The 22,033-nt window shown below is 43.9% G+C and overlaps 1 protein-coding gene across 10 annotated transcripts in view; it reads right to left on the reverse strand.

The window, feature by feature from the left end:
* SERGEF (secretion regulating guanine nucleotide exchange factor) overlaps positions 1–22,033 on the reverse strand; it is a 218,963-nt gene that overhangs the window by 64,173 nt on the left and 132,757 nt on the right. For 9 of the 10 annotated variants that reach the window (XM_073808655.1, XM_033862604.2, XM_073808654.1 and 6 more), the window contains one exon: positions 19,766–19,802. In XM_073808655.1, coding sequence (XP_073664756.1) covers positions 19,766–19,802 — 37 coding nt within the window. Of the gene's footprint in view, positions 1–7,770; positions 7,879–19,765; positions 19,803–22,033 lie in introns of those variants that run through there. The other variant, XM_073808661.1, reaches the window with a different exon arrangement.

A 22,033-nucleotide genomic window follows, 5' to 3' on the forward strand; every position in this document is an offset into this window, starting at 1 on the left:
ATTCTGCTGCTTACTAGTTGTATAACCTGGGCAAGATCCTTGACCTCTCAGCCTCAGTTTCCTTTTACATAAAATAGGGATAATGCCTATCTTAGACAAATGAGTTAACCTTCCTGGGCTGCTGTTTCCTCTGCTGTAAAACTGATGCCACAGTTACTTTGTGTTTCGTGCTTACTGTGTACCTGGCCCTGTGCTGAGCTCTACATGCATTCTTTCACTCATCCTCACAGCCCTGTGGGATGAGTACTATTACCTCCAGTTGACAGATAAGGAGACCTATACTCAGAGTTCAGTAATTTGCCCAGGCCACACAGCGTTAAGTTGCAGAGTTAGGATTCAAACCCTGTTCTCTTTGCTTTGAAACCCTGTGCTCTTAGCCACTAAACCATACTCCAGCCTACCAGAGGGGTGCTGCAAGAAAGACATGAAATAACATTTGCTATTATTATTATTCTTATGTGCCCCCTGGGTGCCCAGTAGTCTGCATTCCTTTTCTACGTTGCATGAGCGCCAGGAGGCTCTCCAGAGCTCTGAGGCTGGCGGACTCTGTGGGGCATGTGTGCCTCTGGAGAACAAGACCTGCTGGAAAAATATTTACTGCCGCAACCTAAATTCATGAAGTCAGCCACACTGTGAACATGAGCAGGGGTGATGGATGAAATTCCTCCAAAGTTTTAAGTTGAAGGCCAGTTTGGCAGTGAGAGAACCTAGAGTAAAGACTAGAAGACTGAAGACTAGAGTAAAACACTCGTGTTCAAGCATTTGCACCGATTCCCTTGAAGCTGATGGTAACCAAGGCGACCGTGCTGGATTCCAGTGAGGAGAAAGACAGCATTGCCAAGGCAGGAGATGCTGGGCAACCCCCTCCTCACCCTGACCCTCCACTGCTTACACAGAAAGGAGGAAGGGACACATGAGGAAGACACCACGTTTAAAAAAATTTTTTTTTATTAGTTATCTATTTTATACATTTTAGTGTATATGTGTCAATCCCAATCTCCCAATTCATCCCACCACCTCCCCACCACCTTCCCCCCTTGGTGAAGACACCACATTTTTAAACCTTAGGCTGGATGGAACTAAAAATAGAACTGTGATTCAAATGTCTATTACTGAGTCCTCTGCCTTTGCACTCTGAAAACCAGATTGTTTCACCCCTCATTAAATCGACCTCCCCAAGGTGCTCATTCCCACAGCTCAGAGACTCAGGGCAGCAAGAATTACTGAGAGTCTAATGAGCACTTGGTACACACTGGGCCCTTTACACCCATGGTCTCATCTGAGCTGTACAATGACCCTGTGAGGCAGGTATTATCAATCGTATTTTACAGATGTGGAAATTGAGGCCCAGTTGGGCAGTATGACTTGCCCAAGGTCACTTAGCTAGTAGGTGGCAATGCTGGCTCCAGAACCCATGCTCTTTCAAATACATATGCCTGCTACGTTTCAAAGTAAGAAGCTGAGCTTCATTTTAGGCTTAGTGAGTGATGAAAGCAACACTGCTATCCAGTGTGCCTTATGGCTCTGGGAAGGACTCAGCAAAGCAGCCATTTGAATGATTCACTCCTGTGACTGACAAGAAGACTTCTCTTGGTTATAGCTTTAACAGCTGCTAAATCTGCTACACCTCCCTGCCCCCTCCAGCTGGCCCAGGGAGGTGAAATTATTTATATAAGAATTTTAGTGGCCTCCTGCCTCAAGGCATGATTATCAGAGACTTTTAAGTGATAAAAATGTCATAAATCATAATAAAGGATAAGAGGAGTCAGGGTTAGGGAAGATAACAGGCAAGAGGATATTCTGAAAAGCAAGGCAGTAGGTACAGGTGCAACAGAATAATCCCCAAAGTTTACAAAAACACTTTCCTAGCAATTTCTTCATCTGATCCTCAGATGTTAGTATGTCTATTTTATAGATGATGAACCTTAACAAAAGGTTAAGGTCTAAGGTCCAAAGTCAGACAGAGGCTGGGACAGGAACCTAAGTGTGTCCTAATCTCCACCCAGTACTTCCTCCAACCCACCTGCTCCTTAAAGTTGTGAAGACAGAAATCTGTAAGAACTATTAGAGAAAGAACCCTGTAGTCTTGCTCCCCTGAATGACAGGACCAGGGAGGGGAGGGTGGCTGTGTCAGTATCAGAGAGAGGCAGCACAGAATCAGAACATTTTTTCAAATCCCACCTTAGATATCTACCAATTGTACGACCCTGGGCAAGTCACTTCATCTCTCTGCCTTGATTTCCTCATTTCTAAAATGTGGTTCATAATGGTACCCATCTTATATGGTTGTTCAGACAATTAAATAGAAGAAAATAAACCATACAAGCCATTTGCACCAAGGCAAATCTTGGTGAGCATTAGTTGTCGCCATTTTAATCGAAGGTGCGCAGCATACTGCATGGCACATAGAAGGTGCTCAGTGAATGTTCATTCCTTCTTCTTCCCCATGTTCCCATACCTCCCAGTGCACAAAACCCCCATCCATTATCTGCAGACCTGTTCAGAGGAGGTCTAGGATTGGAAATTGGGAAAGCAGAGGGTGCTTCTCCCCAGACAGCGTGCCTGGGCTGGCCTTATTTTAGGGGGCTGTGAGCTGGCCCGCAGTCATTAATCATGCTTTGTATATGTGCTTTCAGATCACTCCCCAGAAATTAGTGACTCCATCCTGGATATTCCTCAGGAGACAGAGCTTTCATAGGTATGGGCTCCTCCTGAAGACCTAACCCTCACAATGGCATCTTGACCTCTAGGGAGAAAGTCTTGTAAGACGGGTAGGTCCCTGCAAAAGTCGACCAGGAAAGCAGTCTCTGCTCTGGGCTAACTTACTGCAGCAGCAGGAATAATCACAGAGTGGTTACATTGATGTAACATTATCAAAGGCATCACAACAGCACACCCTGTACCAAAGCCACTTAGCAGAAACATTATCCATATATACATGAAGAAAAAAACTACTTAAGTAGATCTGCTTCACTAACCTCTCTTTACAGAAACTCTCTGACCTCTCTAAAGAGCTAAAAGTCTTCATGCCAATCTCCTACCAGGTCCTTCTATTTGGGTGTTCCACAGGCATCTCACACTTTGTTATGTTAAAAAATAAATCCATCACTTTCCCTAAAGCCTACTCTTTCCTCTCCGTGTATGTCCTGTCTCGGTCAATGGCAACCCATCTACCCAGTCTACCAAGCAGAAAACTCGGTGCCACCCCTGATCCTGCCCATTCTTCTCCTTCTCTTCTCAACCCTGTTCATACCAGGTCACTTAGTCCCAACAAGCTGAGCGTGGCCTTTTAAGTCGCTTCTGACTTTCTACCTCAGCTGCCACTACTTAATTCAGGTCCTAATCACCCTTCCCTTAAGGTAATGCTCTGGTTTCTCTATGCGTCTCTCTGCTTCCAGGTTCTCTCTCCTTCAACTCAGCCTTCCTCCCATCCCCAGAATGATTTTCTTAAAATACAAGTTGGACTATTTGATGGTCAGTTTTATGTGTCAATCTGTATCCAGTTATTCAATCAAACACTAAGTGTTGCTGTGAAGGTATTTTGTAGCTGTGATTAACCTCTATAATCAGTTGATTTTATTGATACGTAAAGGAGATTAATTCTAGATAATCTGGGTGAGCCTGAGCCAGTCAGTTGAAAGTCCTTAAGAAGAGAACCGGGGTGTCCCTGAGGAAGAAGTTCTGCTTATTGACTGGAACATCAGCCTGCCCTTCCTGAAGATCTGCCCTGTGGATTTCAGACTTGCCATCTTCCACAGTTGGACATGTAGATTCTGTGCATTAAATCTCTTAATATATGTCTCCTACTGGGTCTGTTTCTCTGGTTGAACCTGGGCAGTGTTTCTGTCTCTGAAACAAAATCTTTATTTTGATAGGACCTATTAGACTAGTAAAAATTAGTAGCTGGATCAGCCCCGGTTTTGGCAAGGATGTGGAGTTACAGAAATCTTCAAAACTAACAAACCATTGTAAATCAACTATACTCCAATAAAAATTAATTTTTAAAAAAGGGATAATATATAGCATTGATTAAAAAAAAAAGAAATCTGGGCTTCCCTGGTGGCACAGTGGTTGAGAGTCCGCCTGCTGATGCAGGGGATGCGGGTTCATGCCCCGGTCCAGGAGGATCCCACATGCCACGGAGAGGCTAGGCCCGTGAGCCATGGCCGCTGAGCCTGCGCGTCAGGAGCCTGTGCTCCGCAACGGCAGAGGCCGCAACAATGAGAGGCCCGCGTACTGCAAAAACAAAAAACAAACAAAAAAAAGAAATCTTTATGTACTGCTGGTGTCATGTATCAGGTCCTTTACATATATTATCCTACTTAATTGTCATAATAACGCTTTAAGTACTCTCATTCTCTTTATCCACATAGGAAAACTGAGGCTCAGGAAGGTTGTAATTCACTCAAGGTAACACAGCTAGAAAATGCCAGGGCTGAGATCTGAAACCCAGTCAGGCAACTGTCATGGACTTAGTGTCCCCCCTAAATCACACTGAATTCATTTGAGAATTATAATAAAACAATATTTATTAAAACTATGATATTCTATCTTGCTTTTTATGCAAAATGATTACTTTTCCTTTCTAATCAGTTATACATTTTACAACATCAGGAAGCCTTTATGAAGCAAGAAGTGGGGGGACCAGATTATTATCGTTATTTTTATAGTTGTTCAATTAAAGCCCTTGAAGGGCAAGCATCTTACTTACTTAAAGTCACAAAAAAACCAGAAGATTAACAAAAGCATCTGAATAGTCTAAAGGGCCAGATTAAAAAGAAATCTTCCTTAGAGTATGGGAAGTCCTGCATTTGGAAGGTATCACAGTTTCAAATACTCCCTTCTGAGAACACAGCCACAGCCACCTCCCCCCACTTCGCCTCACTAGTGCCAGCTGACCAGGAATCATCGAGGCAGTCAACACCCTCTCTTACATTTATGCCCAATTAAGTGTTACTCTGTCGACTTCAGCTCACATTTCCACCCCCGTTTAGCTTCTGATTTATCATCCTTTGTATATATAAACCCTCCCAGTTTTCTTTATCATAGAAAGTGGAACACTCTCCTTCTTTGCTTTCATGGGGGCAGGCTGAGGCTGGAGTTTTTTGGCAGCCATAAGAGATCCCTTTTCATCTCTTATCAATTTATTGATAATTTGGGAGAATATCACTCCCTAATTCTGAATCCACCACTTTGGATACCCAGACCCTTACACTGTAGAGCACCCAGGACAATGTTCTTCTCCTTGAGTTATTTAACCTCTCTGTGCCTTAGTTCCTCTATCTGTGCAACAGGTATAATAACAGTACCTACTTTATGGTTGATGTAAAGAATAAATTAATATTGTGTAAAACTGCATATGGTTCATGGTAAGGACCAATAATGTCAACTATTACTGTTATCATGGTCCCTAAAGATTATCTGAGAGTTGATAATCTCCTCTGTTGGCTTCCTAGGCCCTTATTTCTCCTTACCTTCCCCCCAAAAGCTGAATTATTGAAATCTTTACCTTTTTTTTTTTCTAATTACAACTGAGTTCATGTAGCAACCCCTGGGAGAGGCTCAAAAGTTAAGAAATAGAAGGAAACAGGTCTAATTTCTGTGTATTACCAGACTGAATTTGCTAAAAACCTGTGAGCTGCTGCAGCAGAGGGAAATGGAGGATATGGTACCTCCGGTGTGGATGTGTAGCAGAAACTACCCGGAAGTGAGCCCAATCAAGGGCTCCTGAGGCCATGGCTGCCAGGTCAGCATGACAAGGGTGGGGGTCCTGGAGCTCACCTCAGAAGTTGCTGATGCTCTGTCTCCAAAGAGGTGTGGTGGTGCCAGCTAGCATCAGGACCTGGGGGCTGGCATCCTGGGCTCAGCCTCTGACTTGCTGTGTGACTCTGGGCAAATCATTTCTTCACTTAGGCCTTCATTTCCTCTTCTGTGGGGATTAGGTCATTTCTGAAGTCCCCTCCACCTTCAAATTCTGTGATTCTAGGACCCTATGCCTCTTCTTACATTAGATCAGCTAAAATTCTGCTCCCCTCCCTCAGAAAGCCAGTCCCCTCCCATAGTAGAAGCCTATAAGCCTTTGGCCATCCATTCCATTTGGCAAAATTAAATTTTTAAAAAGCATCTGTCCAAGAGTCCCTATCATTTTACTTGTGGGTTTTTTTTTTTTGTCTTCTTGCTATATAATGCCATTTGCTGAAAATTTCTGCAAGTCAGTTCCCAACTGATCACAGTAAATTCTCTTCATGTGCAGAATTTATTTAAGAAGTGCTGCCTGAATAAAGTGAACAGGTTCAAAAAACTGACAAAGCACAAAGGCCACATAAGAGGCTACTGGCATATGCATGCATGCCACACTAGGGTCACACTGCACAGCTTCCTGACTAAGTCAGCATCTTGGCTGCCACGAGAAGAGGGAGGGACTGGCCTTAGGGTGGAACTGGAGTTGCAACTAGTATGGGGCAGAGTCCGAGCCAAGAAGTCTGATGGGGATTCAGGAGCCACAATGCCTAGTCATAACAATCAGACATCCAGTGTGCTGAGGCCAAAAGGGCAGCAGCATCTTCCTTGCCTCAAGCTGAAAACCACAAACTTATCGAATTAGTTACCTTACAAAGCCACAAAATCAAACCCCATGCCATTCCTCCAAGATTCCTTTGTTGACCAGCTATTTGCTTCTGAAAACAGATCAGATCAAGTCATTCCTCTGCTTTAAGACCTTTCCTGCTCCTTGTTACCACAGAGGATGAAGTCCTGTCTCCTCAGGCTTCAGGCATCCCCACAGCCTTGTTTCCCACTGCTTTGTTCCCCTCCCAATCCCCTCTTTTCCCCCAATTTGCCATGTCTTCTGCATGGTTTTGTCCATGTTGATCCCCTTCCCTGGAATGTCTTTCTCTTCCTCCTGCTCATCCTTTAAGACCCACCACAAACATCATGTCTTCTCTTAGAAGTATTCCCTAACCCCATGTTAGGGTGAAGGTGTGAGTTTATGAATTTTATGAACAAGACACTGTCTCAGAAAGTGTCAGAGCTGGAAGAGACCTTGAAGATTATCTTACAGATTTCTTTTATCCATAAAGAAAAGCACGCCCAGAGAAGGAAAGTGCCTGCCCAAGGTGACAGCAGCTAATCTGGTACTCAGGTCCCTTGGCCTAGGACTCTTTCTATTACATGGTGCAGCTTCTTAATGAGTGACTAAATCTGTGAATAATCAAAGGGGCAAACAGAATGCTGCTGAAGCCTTACCTAGGGAGAGTACTTTGGAATGAATGTCACAGCTGTTCTGCATTTAAGGGTTTAGGTGCACCCGGGAGGAATAGGGGATTCTACAGAGACGAGAGGCAACAGGGACAGCCACTGGGTAGGTGGTATTTAGGGGTCATGGTGCAAGCTGAGGCCTGTGGGTGCTACACTGATGCAACACTGAGAGTCTGGGCGTTCATAGGGAGATACCAGGGTGCCACTCAGACTCAGGAAGCTTGCTCCTGTCTAAGGAAGGACAGAGCAGGCTCATGGGCCTGACTGCTTGGCCATTGTTAAAGCTGCCCCACACTGCACATGGTCCCCTAGGTGCTAGGCTCTGAGGATAGACTGCGATACAAGCTGGCCTCTGCCCCTCCAGCCAAGTATTGTACTATCAGTTGCTATTGCTTTTTCCTGTCTTCCGAAGAAGTCACGTGCATGCTATAAGCTTAGTATAATAGATGCTGCTTGATACGCTAATTAAGCTAAAGCCTGACCTCTGCAGGGAGCACTTGAGGGGGAAAATGCAGACCTCAGAGTCAGCAGATGTCAGTCTGAATCCAGGGCTTCACCTCTTTGAGTCTCCATTTTCCCATCTGGAAAACCCGTCTACTTTCTACCTTGCATGGTGATGACCTAATGAAATGATATATGCAAAATACTCAGAGTGGCGCCCATACTTAGTAGGTACCTACTACTGTCAGTTCTCTTTTACTCTGTAAAAAGGCATTATCTTAAAAAAAAAAAATCCACTGCTGCAATCATCAACTTTTGAGTGTCTTCCTAAATAACCCTTAATGGCACCACACTGTCTATACGGTAAAGTCAATGCTACCGGAGACGGCCTTAGCTGACCCTCCGCTGTCTTGCTGGCTGACCAGTTGTCTCTCAACCATGATTCACACTTTAAAGCCTTCCTTCCCTTTGCTCATGTTGATCCCTCAGCACAGAACGCTCTTTACCCTTCCTCCACTCAGGAACCCCCTCTGCCATGAGGATTTCCAAAATTAATCATTCCTTCCTCTTCACTTGTTCTTCTAATTCTTGTCACCTTCTGCTTTGCACTCACTCATCTGTTCATTCAGTATTTATTAAGCACATATCACGTGCCAGGCTTAAGTCTCTTTCCCATTAAATGTGAGTTCCATAAGGTAAGACCATTTGCTGTATTCCTTCTCAGCACCCAGAATGCTACAGGGCACATTATCAGTCACTAGCAAGCTGATGGGAGGGAATAAGGAAAATACTGTATATAATATTCATTCAGCTTTTAACAAACATACAAAGCACCTACTGCATGCAAGGCAAGTGTAGACAGTGCAGGTCTATTAAGATGTACAACAGAGTTTGTGCACATGAGGACAGACTTTGAGTGATGGAGGAGACTTTAGAGCTATTTCCCAGATTGGGATTCTAAGGCCTGGAGAGGGAGGGGGCCTGCCCAGGATCACACAGAGAGTTAGTGGCAGACAGAGCTGGGAGCAGAGCTCAGCCCTTGCACTGCAGAAGGCTGTCTCTGTCTTGCTCTAACTCGTACTTTTTTACTTTGAGCTCACCTTAGTTAGATTTACCTTTGCAAGGCCCGAAGCTTCTTGAGTATTTGTAAACCAGTGCACTGGGTCACAATTACAGTTTTTGCTACTGTAAGTAACTCCAAAAGGACCAGAGCATTATGCCAAAACATGGTGGTTAATCTCGTGCCCAAAAAGGGTGGCATGAGAGAGTGAGTAATTTAGCAAGTTATGTGAGCCTCCTTGACAGCCTGGCACCCTCACCTGTCGTCTCATGTAGAATGACTACTGTGGAGTGACACAAACATTGCTTCTTTAGGAGTAATAGTGAAAAACTTTACTGAGAGCTAAGAAGGCACTTTTTGTGACGTGAGGCTACGCCCTGAAAACAAATGACTCAATAGAAATGTGCCTCGAATGATAACCAATGGTCTGTAAAAATATCTCTGTATTAATTGTGAAACATCTCTCCTGAATGTGAAAGATCTGATCACATTCTGGCCTGGCAAAGAAGAAAATACGGTGTTCTCAAGCAGTGTGATAATGGCAACAAGTATATCACCTCCGCAGCTGAGAGAAGCAGGACCTGGGACAGAGCACTCAGAACCTAGGGAGTGACTTAAAAGACGCTGCTCTGCCTTTGCAGTCCCTCTCCACATGGCAAACAGCCCGGGAGATCACAACCACTTAGGAAAGCTCCTTGAGAACCAACCACAAGCCCTGTCTAAGCAACATGAGCTGGCCCCAGCTCTGCCACTGACTAGCTGGGCAATCTTGGGTTAAGTCATTGCTTCTCTCTATGCCTTAGGGCTACTCTGGTAGTGACAGGACTCAGGAAGGCAGCCAAAAAAAGTGAATTCAATAAATAGTGTTGAGACTTTCAATAGCTATCTGGAAAAATAATGAAGTTGAATCCATACCTGACATTGTATATCAGGATAAATTCCAAATGGATTAAAGATTTACTTGTACAATATAAAACCATAATGTACTAGAATAAAATATGAGGAAAGTCCTTTATACCCCGGAGTGGGGAGGGATCCTCTAACTCAAAATGCAGAAGGCATAAAGGAAAAGACTGGTAAATTTCAGCTACGGAGAAAGAAAAAGTTGCATGGTAAAAATAGGACAAAATAAAAACATCAAAAGCAAAAACAAAAAGCAAAAATCTAGGACTGGGAACCAAGATGGCAGAGTAGAAGGATGTGCTCTCACTCCCTCTTGTGAGAACACCAGAATCACAACTAGCTGCTGGACAATCATTGACAGGAAGACATTGGAACTCACCAAAAAAGATACCCCACATCCAAAGACAAAGGAGAAGCCGCAATGAGATGGAAGGAGGGGCGCAATCACAGTAAAATCAAATCCCATAACTGCTGGGTGGGTGACTCACAGCCTGGAGAACACTTATACCACAGAAGTCTACCCAATGGAGTGAAGGTTCTGAGCCCCATGTCAGGCTTCCCAACCTGGGAGTCCGGCATCGGGAGGAGGAATTCCTAGAGAATCAGACTTTGAAGCCTAGTGGGATTTGATTGCCGGACTTTGACAGGACTGGGGGAAACAGAGACTGCACTCTTGGAGGGCACACACAAAGTACTGTGCGCATCGGGACCCAGGGGAAGGAGCAGTGACCCCAGGGGACACTGAACCAGACCTACCTGCTAGTGTTGGAGGGTCTCCTGCAGAAGTGGGGGGGTGGCTGTGGCTCACTGTGGGGCCAAGGACAGAAGTTCTGGGAAGTACTCCTTGGCATGAGCCCTCCCAGAGTCTGTCATTAGCCCCACCAAAGAGCCCTGGTAGGCTCCAGTGTTGGGTTGCCTCAGGTCAAACAACCAACAGGGAGGGAACCCAGCCCCACCCATCAGCAGTCAAGCAGAATAAAGTTTACTGAGCTCTGCCCACTAGAGCAACAGTCAGCTCTACCCACCACCAGTCCCTCACATCAGGACACTTACACAAGCCTCTTATATGGCCTCATCCACCAGAGGGCAGACAGCAGAAGCAAGAAGAACTACAATCCTGCAGCCTGTGGAACAAGAACCACATTCACAGAAAGACAGACAAGATGAAAAGGTAGAGGGCTATGTATCAGATGAAGGAACAAGATAAAACCCCAGAAAAACAACTAAACAAAGTGGAGATAGGCAACCTTCCAGAAAAAGAATTCAGAATAATGATAGTGAAGATGATCCAGGACCTCGGAAAAAGAATGGAGGCAAAGATTGAGAAGATGCAAGAAATATTTAACAAAGACCTAGAAAAATAAAAGAACAAACAAACAGAGATGAACAATACAATAACTGAAATGAAAACTACACTAGAAGGAATCAATAGCAGAATAACTGAGGCAGAAGAACGGATAAGTGACCTGGAAGACAGAATGGTGGAATTCACTGCTGCAAAACAGAATAAAGAAAAAAGAATGAAAAGAAATGAAGGCAGCCTAAGAGACCTCTGGGACAACATTAAACACAACAACATTCGCATTATAGGGGTCCCAGAAGGAGAAGAGACAGAGAAAGAACCCAAGAAAATATTTGAAGAGACTAGTTGAAAACTTCCCTAACATGTGAAAGGAAATAGCCACCCAAGTCCAGGAAGCACAGTGAGTCCCATACAGAATAAACCCGAGGAGAAACACGCCAAGACACATAGTAATCAAATTGGCAAAAATTAAAGACAAAGAAAAATTATTGAAAGCAGCAAGAGGAAAATGACAAATAGCATACAAGGGAAGTTAACAGCTGATTTCTCAGCAGAAACTCTATAAGCCAGAAGGGAGTGGCATGATGATATACTTAAAGTGATGAAAGGGAAGAACCTACAACCAAGATGACTCTACCCGGCAAGGATCTCATTCAGACTGGATGGAGAAATCAAAAGCTTTACAGACAAGCAAAAGCTAAGAGAATTCAGCACCACCAAACCAGCTCTACAACAAATGCTAAAGGAACTTCTCTAAGTGGGAAACACAAGAGAAGAAAAGGACCTACAAAAACAAACCCAAAACAATTAAGAAAATGGTCATAGGAACATACATATCCATAATTACCTTAAACGTGAATGGATTAAATGCTCCAACCAAAAGACACAGACTGGCTGAATGGATACAAAAACAAGACCCATATATATGCTGTCTACAAGAGACCCACTTCAGGCCTAGGGACACATACAGACTGAAAGTGAGGGGATGGAAAAAGATATTCCATGCAACTGGAAATCAAAACAAAGCTGGAGTAGCAATACTCATATCAGATAAAATAGACTTTAAAATAAAGAATGTTACAAGAGACAAGGAAGGACACTACATAATGATCAAGGGATCAATCCAAGAAGAATATATAACAATTATAAATATATATGCACCCAACATAGGAGCACCTCAATACATAAGGCAACTGCTAACAGCTATAAAAGAGGAAATCAACAGTAACACAATAATAGTGGGGGACTTTAACACCTCACTTACACCAATGGACAGATCATCCAAAATGAAAATAAATAAGGAAACAGAAGCTTTAAATGACACAATAGACCAGACAGACTTAATTGATATTTATAGGACATTCCATCCAAAAACAGCAGATTACACTTTCTTCTCAAGTGCGCATGCAACATTCTCCAGGATAGATCACATCTTGGGTCACAAATCAAGCCTCAGTAAATTTAAGAAAGTTGAAATCATATCAAGCATCTTTTCTGACCACAACGCTATGAGATTAGAAATGAATTACAGGGGAAAAAACATAAAAAACACAAACACATGGAGGCTAAACACTACATTACTAAATAACCAAGAGATCACTGAAGAAATCAAAGAGGAAATAAAAAAATACCTAGAGACAAATGGCAATGAAAACACGACAATCCAAAACCTATGGGATGCAGCAAAAGCAGTTCTAAGAGGCAAGTTTATAGCTATACAAGCCTACCTCAAGAAACAAGAAAAATCTCAAATAAACAATCTAACCTTATACCTAAAGGAACTAGAGAAAGAAGAACAAACAAAACCCAAAGTTAGCAGAAGGAAAGAAATCATAAAGATCAGAGCAGAAATAAATGAAATAGAAAAAAAGAAAACAATAGAAAAGATCAATAAAACTAAAAGCTGGTTCTTTGAGGAGATTAAAAAAAATTGATAAACCATTAGCCAGACTCATCAAGAAAAAGAGGGAGGGCTTCCCTGGTGGCGCAGTGGTTGAGAGTCCGCCTGCCGATGCAGGAGACACGGGTTCGTGCCCCGGTCCGGGAGAATCCCACATGCTGTGGAGCGGCTGGGCCCGTGAGCCATGGCCGCTGAGCCAGTGCGTCCGGAGCCTGTGCTCCGCAACAGGAGAGGCCACAACAGTGAGAGGCCTGCGTACCGCAAAAAAAAAAATAATAAAAAATAAAATAAAATTAAGAATATCTGTTTATCAAAAGATATCATTAAAAGAGCAAAAGAGTAAGCAACTGCCTAGGAGATGTTCACAATACATATAATCCAACAAAGAACTTGACTCCATAAGATAAAGGATCTCTACAAACATTAAGAAAAACAGACAAAACCCACTTTAAAACAGTGGGCAAAGTCTTTGCACTAGACAAAAGAAGCTACCCAAGTGGCCTCTAAGCATATGAAAAGGTGCTCCACATCACTGGTTACCAGAGAAATGCAAGTTAAAATCACAGTAAGACTCCATACTACACACTCAGGAGAATGGCCTAAATCAATAAGATTAAAAATACCTAGCAAGGATATGGCACAATTAGAACTCTCATATGTTGCTGGTAAGAGTATAAATTGGTACAACTACTTTGTAAAACTGTTGAGCAGAATCTGTTAATGCTATACATATGACCTAGTAGCATAGAAATCCTACTCTTAGTTATGTACTCACGATAAATAAATGTATATGTTCACCAAAAGGCATGTATAAGAATGTTCATAGCAGCTTTATTCACAATCTTCAAACTGGAAACAACTCAAATGCACTTCAACAGTTAAATGGATAAATAAGTTGTAGCATATTCATAAGAGGAATATTACTCATCAATAAAAAAGAACTACTGCTACATAGAGAATGGATGATTCTTATGGACACAATGTGTTGAACAAAAAAAGCCACACAAAAGAGTTCACCCTGTATGACATCGTTTATATGAAGCTCAAGAACAGGCAAGAACTCATCTCTGGAGACAGAAGTCAAAATAGTGGTTACCTCTGGGGGTGTGGTACTGACTGAGAAGGAGCATGAGGCAGGCTTCTGGGGTGGGTGCTGGAAATGGTCTGTATCTTGTGCTGGGTGGTGGTTTCTTAAGTACATACATACATAAAAACTCATCAGACTGAACCCTTAAGATTTGTGCACTTCTCTCTCTCTCTCTCTCTCCCTCTCTCTCTCTCTCTCTCTCTCTATATATATATATACTGTACTTCAATTTAAAAAGTAAAATAAACCAAAACCACCCTGAGTAGTTTTTCACCTATTAAATTGGCAAAAATCCAAGTTTCCTAACACACTACTATTAGGGAGGCTGCAGAAACAGGCACTCTTCTACACTGCTGGTGGGAGTGGAAAATGGTATAATTCCTATGGAAGCCTATTTTTGCAGTATCTTGCAAAATAACAAATACACTTTCTCTTTGATACAGTAATTTTACTTCTAGGAATTTATCCTACAGCTACACTCACCCACATATGAAATAACATATATACAAGGTAATTCACTACATCATTACTTGTAATAAGCAAAAGACAGGAAATCACCTAAATGTCCATCAACAGGGCACTGATTAAATAAATCACAGAATATAGGTACACTGGAACATTATGTAGTTGTAATAACGAACTAGAAAGGCTTTTATACTGATATGGAAAGATCTCCCAGATCAATTATTGAAAGAAAAAAAATCAGACACTAAAAAGCATGTAAAGTATACTACAATTTACGTAAAAAGGGGGATAAAAATATATCTTAGTATTCACTTATATTTGCAAAAAGAAACTAGAAAGATACAGAAGAAACTAATAATAGGCATTAGCTGCACATATGGTAGAAGGGTTTTGGCACTCTGGATAGATGGGAGATAAAGCTGGAGGGAAATTTTTCATTTTAAACCTTTTTGTGCTTTTTAAGTTTTAAATAATGTACATGTATTACTCAAAAATTAAATAAGTAAAAAATTTTTTAAAGAGAAGGGACAATGGAAGGGGGAAGAAGAATCCTAAAAGGGGTGGGAATCTCAGAAGGTAGAGAGGGAAGTGTGATGACAACACAATGTCATCAATGTCTCGATTTTATCTGGTTATTATACCAAGAACTGCTTAATCTGAACCAGATTACATATAATCTACATATACAGAAGAACTTGCCAACATGAAGGGGAGCTAAATATTGAAATGAAGAGATGAAATAATCTTATCTGGTGGCCTTAAAAACAGGCCAGACAGGCAGAAGACCACAGGCTCTGGAGATAGAGGCCTGGGTTGAAGACCCGACACACAGATTCCTCCTGATCAGATGACCTGGCGGGGCAAACTGCTCAGCCTAAGCTTCGGCTTCCCCCATCTAGAAAATGGGGTTAACAACAGTGCATCCATGTGGTATGAGGATTAAATGGGACAATATAAGTCAAGCATTTACGCTCTGCCCATCCTACTGTGCATAGGACCGTACAAGTCTGTCCTTGCCTCTAAGCTCTCTACAAGGCCCTGGGTTTGGAGGTATTGCCTCTCAGGGCTATAGACAGTGTCAAAATGAGTTAGTTCTCGCTATTAAATCCTCACATGACCCCACTTGATGGGTCTCAGGCCATGCAAGGTCAGTTATTCCACCACACATATTACAAAGGTACAAAGGTTCAACAATTGGAAGTCATCAGTGAAATGAAAAAAATTGAAAATAAAAGATCCTTGCATAGATTATAGCTCCAATTTGGTAAAAGAGATGCTTTTGCTTGGAGGAGGACGCTCTACACTTTGCTGCCAAATATCTAACCCTTTAACAGTGCCCGTCTGGCAAGCGTGAGTGCTCCAGGAAAAGGCCACCAATAAAATCCCTTCCAAGGGTCTGCGTGGAGCGGAAGAAAGGAAATGTGGTCAGCTCTTTTTTCTCTGCAGGAAGGGAAGGCTGAACAACCGAAAATCAGGAGAGAAGGCAAACAAATCGCCCATTCAAGCCAAAATAAGCTGCTCCTGGGGGGAAGCAAAACAGCTGGAGCCAATTCAACCAGGCATGGAAGTGAGGGCCCCGAAGACAGAGCTGGGCCTGGGGAGCCTGCCCCTGGCAGGCAGGGATCTTCCGAGCAAGTGGTGGCCACATGTCCTCATCTCACCTCTGCTGACCGCCTACGCCCACAAATGGGAGCCAGCCAGCTTCGTCATATATGGAGGGAAATCCTGGGTGAAAAGGAAGGAAGCAAGCAAGCAAATGACCTCAGGAACCTGCCAAGTTCACCTGCTGAGCACCTATTCTGTAGCAGGCAACCAACATACCTATGCCATTTGGAAAAACAACTTTTGGGGTGGGTATTGTGATGTTGGTTTTACAGATGAGGAATCAGGCTCACTGAGGAAGAGTGACCTGGCAGCAAACACAGAACAGGTCAAGAGAAACTTCATTGGAAAATTAAGAAAAGAAGCAAACCAAATTGCAAAAGAAGGGGGGAAAAAGAAACCTGGAAGCAATGAAGTATCAAAGTCGAATTATTTTGATTTCCTAAGAAGCCTGAAATGTGGCTGCTGCGGGGCTTCCCTCAGGCTGGAACGTGCAGGTCCCGAGTCCCTGCCTGAAACAGCGGATAGCAGAATCCTGACCTGGAGCAAATCTGGGCTGGCACTGTTTCCAGGGCTGCTGGGATTTCCAGATCCCCCAGATCGGGGTACCCAGGCTCCAGTTTACAAACCCGTTCTGCAGCTATGCTGAGGTCCTGCCCTGGACCCTGACATTCTAGGTGGGGGAGACACTTCTCTCTCCAGCTTCTGAGACTCCCACCCTGAGCCTCAGCCTTTTTACAGTCATCTTACAATTACTTCCTTAAATTATATTCTTAACATATAACAACAACACCAACACCAGCTAACATTCACCGAGCCTACTTTTGTGTCAGGCACTGTTAGCACTTTATATAACAACCCTATGAGGTCAATAATATGATCTTCCAGATGAGGCAATCAAGACAGAGAGGTTAAGCCATTTATACAGGGTTACATGGCTCATAAGCGGAGGAGCCAGGATTTGAATCCAGGCGATACGATCCCAGTGCCTGTGCTCTTCTTAACCACTCCGCATCCTGCAGCCCCAAGGATATGACAGAGTTGAAGGAGCATTCTTAGAAGTCAGGCACACAGCTCTACCATTTACTGGTACTTATCCCTGGGCAACTTGTTTAACTTCTGAGTCTCAGTTTTCTTCCTTATGAAGTGGGTACAACAAAAACACTTCGTGGAGTTGTGTCCGTTCTTAGACAGAGTAGGTCCTGAATTATATCCTTTCACCCATCTCTTTCCCCTCTCTTCCAGTTTGACCTGTCTGCTGTGCATTCATTAGATATTAAGGCCACCTCTACTTTTGAGCAAAGTTTGGCTTCTCTATATTCTGTTCTAGTCTATTCTACAACCACTTTGTGCCTGTCACGTGTGTGACCCAGCACGAGGCACTGAGGGCCTGCATCTCGGGGATGAGACTGAAGGCAGGGAAATCCACCTGAAGTAGGCAAGGGCAGGAGCGGGGAGCGGGCAGCTGGCTGTGAGAGCCAGGCTTTCAGCTGATAGGAACTCTCCTCCTCCAGCTTGTCCCCCTCTTGCTGGCCTCTTGCCAGGGCTAACAGGAGGCTTCTCATCGCTTCCTGCTATACAACTTGCACCCTGCAGGGCACCCACTGAGGGCCCCCTTCCCCAGGTGTCAGGGAGCCTCTGATCCCGGCTCACATGCAGGCAGGTGGACATGTCCAGAGTCTCGTGACTGGGCCCACCTTTCCTGACTCTGGAACCATTCTTTCAGCAGATTGTGAGCCAGGCCCCAGGCACTGGGGACAAAACAGAAAATAAGAGGTCTGCCCTTGAGGAGTTCATCAGCACGCCATGCCCTGCTCTCCCACCGCCTCTGCTGCCTTCCTCACTTGGGTAGTAACGCTAGACACACCTTTCCAGAATGTTATCACTTCTCTCTCCCAACCAAGAATTACTTCACTGGAACAGTTACACGAACAAGTGATTCTCCCTTCTCCCCACCCAGACCAAGAGAAATGGAAAAGAAATGGAATTATGGATTAATTTCTTACGCATCCCCTATATAGTAACAGGTGTTTCACACGCATTATCTCCTCTAATCCTCACAACAATCCTGCAAGGTGGAATTATCCCCATTACATAGACAAGGGGAAAACATGGAAGCTCACACAGAGATGGAGCTGGTTTAAACCAAGGTGTCTGCCTGCAGAGTCTATGCTCTTTCTCCAGCCCTAGGCTGCCTGTCGGCTCAGCCTGCCACCCTGCTGGCTCTGGCCTCCTCCTTCAACTGGATTTTGTTTTTTCATGTATTTAGATTCCCTGCAATCTTACTGTTTGTGCCAACCTCTCTCCTAGTCCAGTGACAGCAGCAGCAACATCCTAGGCACCGCCTCTGATTCTTTGATTAGCTTGTCTTAATTACACCCAGGCTGGAGTAGTTCCGGTATAACATATCTGGTGTTGCAAAGCATGCAGGTTTGCTGTTACATTTTCTCACTCCCTCTCTGACTCCAGCGCTTTTTACTCCCCACCCCCTCTGCTGGCTGTCAGCCTACCTCCTCTACTGTCCTTGGTTCCGCCTCCTTGCACATCACATTCGGGCCTACAAAGTAGTGCTTCAAACTGCTGCCAACCCAGGCAGCTGAGCGAGCCAGTCTAGCTTAATTCAGAAAACAGTGCTGGAGTCTCCGCTGAGGGCCAGGCACTGCTCACTGCTCTGGGTGCTGCATATAAGCAGGAAACAAAAGGAGAACACAGGGGTCTCGCCCCTCAGAAGCTGAGAGAGGCTGGGAGAGGGAAGTACACAGGACAGACATCACCTACTCAAGGCAGATAGTGATGGGGCTGTAACAGAGTCCTAAAATGTCGGGGTTGGAGAGAACCTTGGTTTCCTGTTTTTACCCCTCCCTATCACAGATGGGAGACCTAAAGCCCCGAGGCGGGCAATTATTTGAACTAATGATTATCAGAAAATAGCAACGAACACTTCTAAAACCCTTACCAGGAGCTAAGTGCTCTTCTAAGCGCTTTACATGTATCAACTCCTTTAACCCTCACAACAACTGCAACAACCCTATGAGGAAGATGCCACTGCCCTCCCCATTTTAAAAGTGAGAAAAATGAGGCATGGAGGGCTAATCACCTTGTCTGTGTGGGGCCCGACTACCTGAGTTCATACAGCTAGTAAGCAGAAGCCTGCACTGGACTCAAGTAGTCGGGCCCTACACTGTCTCTTTATTGTACCGACTGAGTCTACGTGTGGAAGTAATGAGAAGGCTTCTTGAAGGAACTACGCACAGGCCTGATTATAAAAACAGTGAACCTTGGTTATTCAGAGTCAATAAGAGGAAGCCTCAATTTATCAGAGGCTTGGGAGTTCCAGAGTGACATGAAACACATGGCAGCAAGGGCAGTGAGCAGAACCCCCCATCTCCAAAGAAAGAGCCAAGCAAGAGCAAAGAACTCGGTGCAAAGGATTTATTCAAAAACCAGGAGCAGCCCAATCCTCCTCCCCTTTCATGTCTGGCTTTCTACACAGGATGCCCCCAGCCTGTAAGATCTTTAATATTCCCAAATGCCACTTCCTGAGGCAGGGAAGCCAGCTCAGGCACCTTTTTGAATAGAAATTTTTAGAAAAAGGGCTTCTGGCAAAGCCTTGATCAACAAAGGCCTCCATTTCCCAGACTCTTCCCCAACAGACGCATGCACCCTGGCCTTTGGGTAACCAAGAGTCCTCCAAATCTGCCCATGAGTTTCAGAATAAACACAGTTATCAGTACACTAATTACTTACCAATCACTGCCAGATTATGCTCTGAGCCACAGGAGACCTGTAAAGAGAAAGAAAATAAGTTACATTAAACAAAAAATATATTTCAGCCATTATATTTTATGATCAGTTATAATTTAATGATAATAACATCTATTTTTTGGCAAATTTTAGGAAGTAGAAAGGGGCACCATGTACAAAAGACTATAGTTACGATACACTCATGACTACATAAAAAGAAAAAGTGAAAAAACAAAAAACCGTTGAATGGAAATACACCAAGGTGTTAAAGTATTTGTTTTTAGGCAGAGACCATGAGAGATTTTTTTTTTAATCCTTTCTTCTTTCTACGTTTTTGTATTTTTCAAAGTTTCTATAATGAACATGTGTTACTATAAAAATGGAAATACAAGGGAATACAAATGACAGTTTTGGAAAACTGAGCTAAAAATCCATCACTCTCATCTGGACTGATAAAATGAGCAAAGAATTCAGTGGAAACAGACTTGCCTGAGGAAAAATTCTTGACTTTTCCTCATCTGCTCACTTTCCCTTTCACCTTCCAGCCACACAAACCACCTGCAGTTCTCTGAACACAACATGTTCTCCCAACACCTCCGGGCCTTTTGCACATGCTGTTTCTCTGCCGGGAATGCCCTCTCCTCAACTGCCTACCTAAAAAACTTCTACTCATCCTTTAAAATTTCAAAGCATCCAGAGACTCTCTTGCTGTTGCTTCTAGGCAGACTCAAGCACTCCTTGCATTATGCAACTTATATGTACCCCCACTGCAGCAATCATATTGTTGTCTTTTACATTTTTTCCTGTCTCCTCACTAGACTGTGTGTGTCTTGAGAACAACGCTGAGACTTGTTCCCCTCTGTATTACACAGATGGACTGTACAAAACCTGGGGCTCAGTTAACACCTGTTAAATGAGAGAATAAATGAAAGAACAAAGTACATGAAGAACAAATACCTAATACATAAAAGACAATCATTTGGGGTTCTGAATCCTGTGTCTGCACCCAGTGAGAGAGACTTCTTGCCTTTCAACCTCCGCATGTCCCAAATGCTACCAGAAGGAAGTGACTGGGAATATAAGAGTATAAATGGCTCCTCAGGTACTAATTAAAAGGAACTCGAGGGCTTCCCTGGTGGCGCAGTGATTGAGAGTCCGCCTGCCGATGCAGGAACACGGGTTCGTGCTCCGGTCCAGGAAGATCCCACATGCTTGCGTACCGCAAAAAAAAAAAAAAAAAAAAAAAAGGAACTTGAAACTCTGGAGAAGCATCCTGTGACCTTTATCAGGACGCTCACTTTAGCTCCTGGTAAGAAAAAGGCTTCAGGTACACATGGAATATCAATTGGAAGAGCCCTGGAGGTCATCTAGTCCAATCTTTAACACTACAAGGTGCCAGAGGAAGTGTGTGTCAAAATGAAGACTAGGGGGCTTCCCTAGTGGCGCAGTGGTTAAGAGTCCGCCTGCCGATGCAGGGGACACAGGTTCGTGCCCCGGTCCGGGAAGATCCCACATGCCGCGGAGCGGCTGGGCCCGTGAGCCATGGCCGCTGTGCCTGCGCGTCCGGAGCCCGTGCTCCGCAATGGGAGAGGCCACAACAGTGAGAGGCCCGCGTACCGCAAAAAACAAAAAACAAAAACTAAGACTAGGGTCTCTCTGATTCCCTGATTCTCACACAAGTTCCTTTCTTGGTGCTATAGCTTCTCACTCTTTCCCAGTGAAAAACCACTTGGAAGTGATATTCAAAGGTAATTAGCACAGGCCCCCAACAGTCAAGGTAACAGGCTCAAAAGGCATGTGAGCATTGGAGGCAAAATGACCACTGGTAGGTGAGAAGGGGCAGCAAGGCTTCTTAGGCTTTTTTCTTTGTAAAAGTTATGCGTCCAGGATCTCAGCTTCCACAGGGAAGACGGTTACCCGCATATAGGTGGATTCCCTGACACTGTCTGGCAAAGAAGTACCTGTATATTTTTACCCCAGTAAATAATTCCAGGGTGACTAGTCTCTGAGCTCCTTTGAGGCAGGCTCTGCATCTATCTGAGGGGTCCCCCCCAGGCCTCACCCAGGCCATACACACAGCACAAGTTCATCATATGCTTCCTGGTTATACTGAGGCTGGTTCCCTAGGTTATGTCATAGGAAGCTGCTTAGACTGAAGAACTGGGAAAAAACTCAGATGTCTAACAACAGGAGAATTCTATGTAAATTATGGTAGAGCCATCTGATGACTTGGAAATTATGCAGCCTTGGAAAATGATGTTTACAATAAAG

This window comes from Tursiops truncatus, chromosome 8 (assembly GCF_011762595.2).
Source record: "Tursiops truncatus isolate mTurTru1 chromosome 8, mTurTru1.mat.Y, whole genome shotgun sequence".
Lineage (NCBI taxonomy): Eukaryota > Metazoa > Chordata > Mammalia > Artiodactyla > Delphinidae > Tursiops > Tursiops truncatus.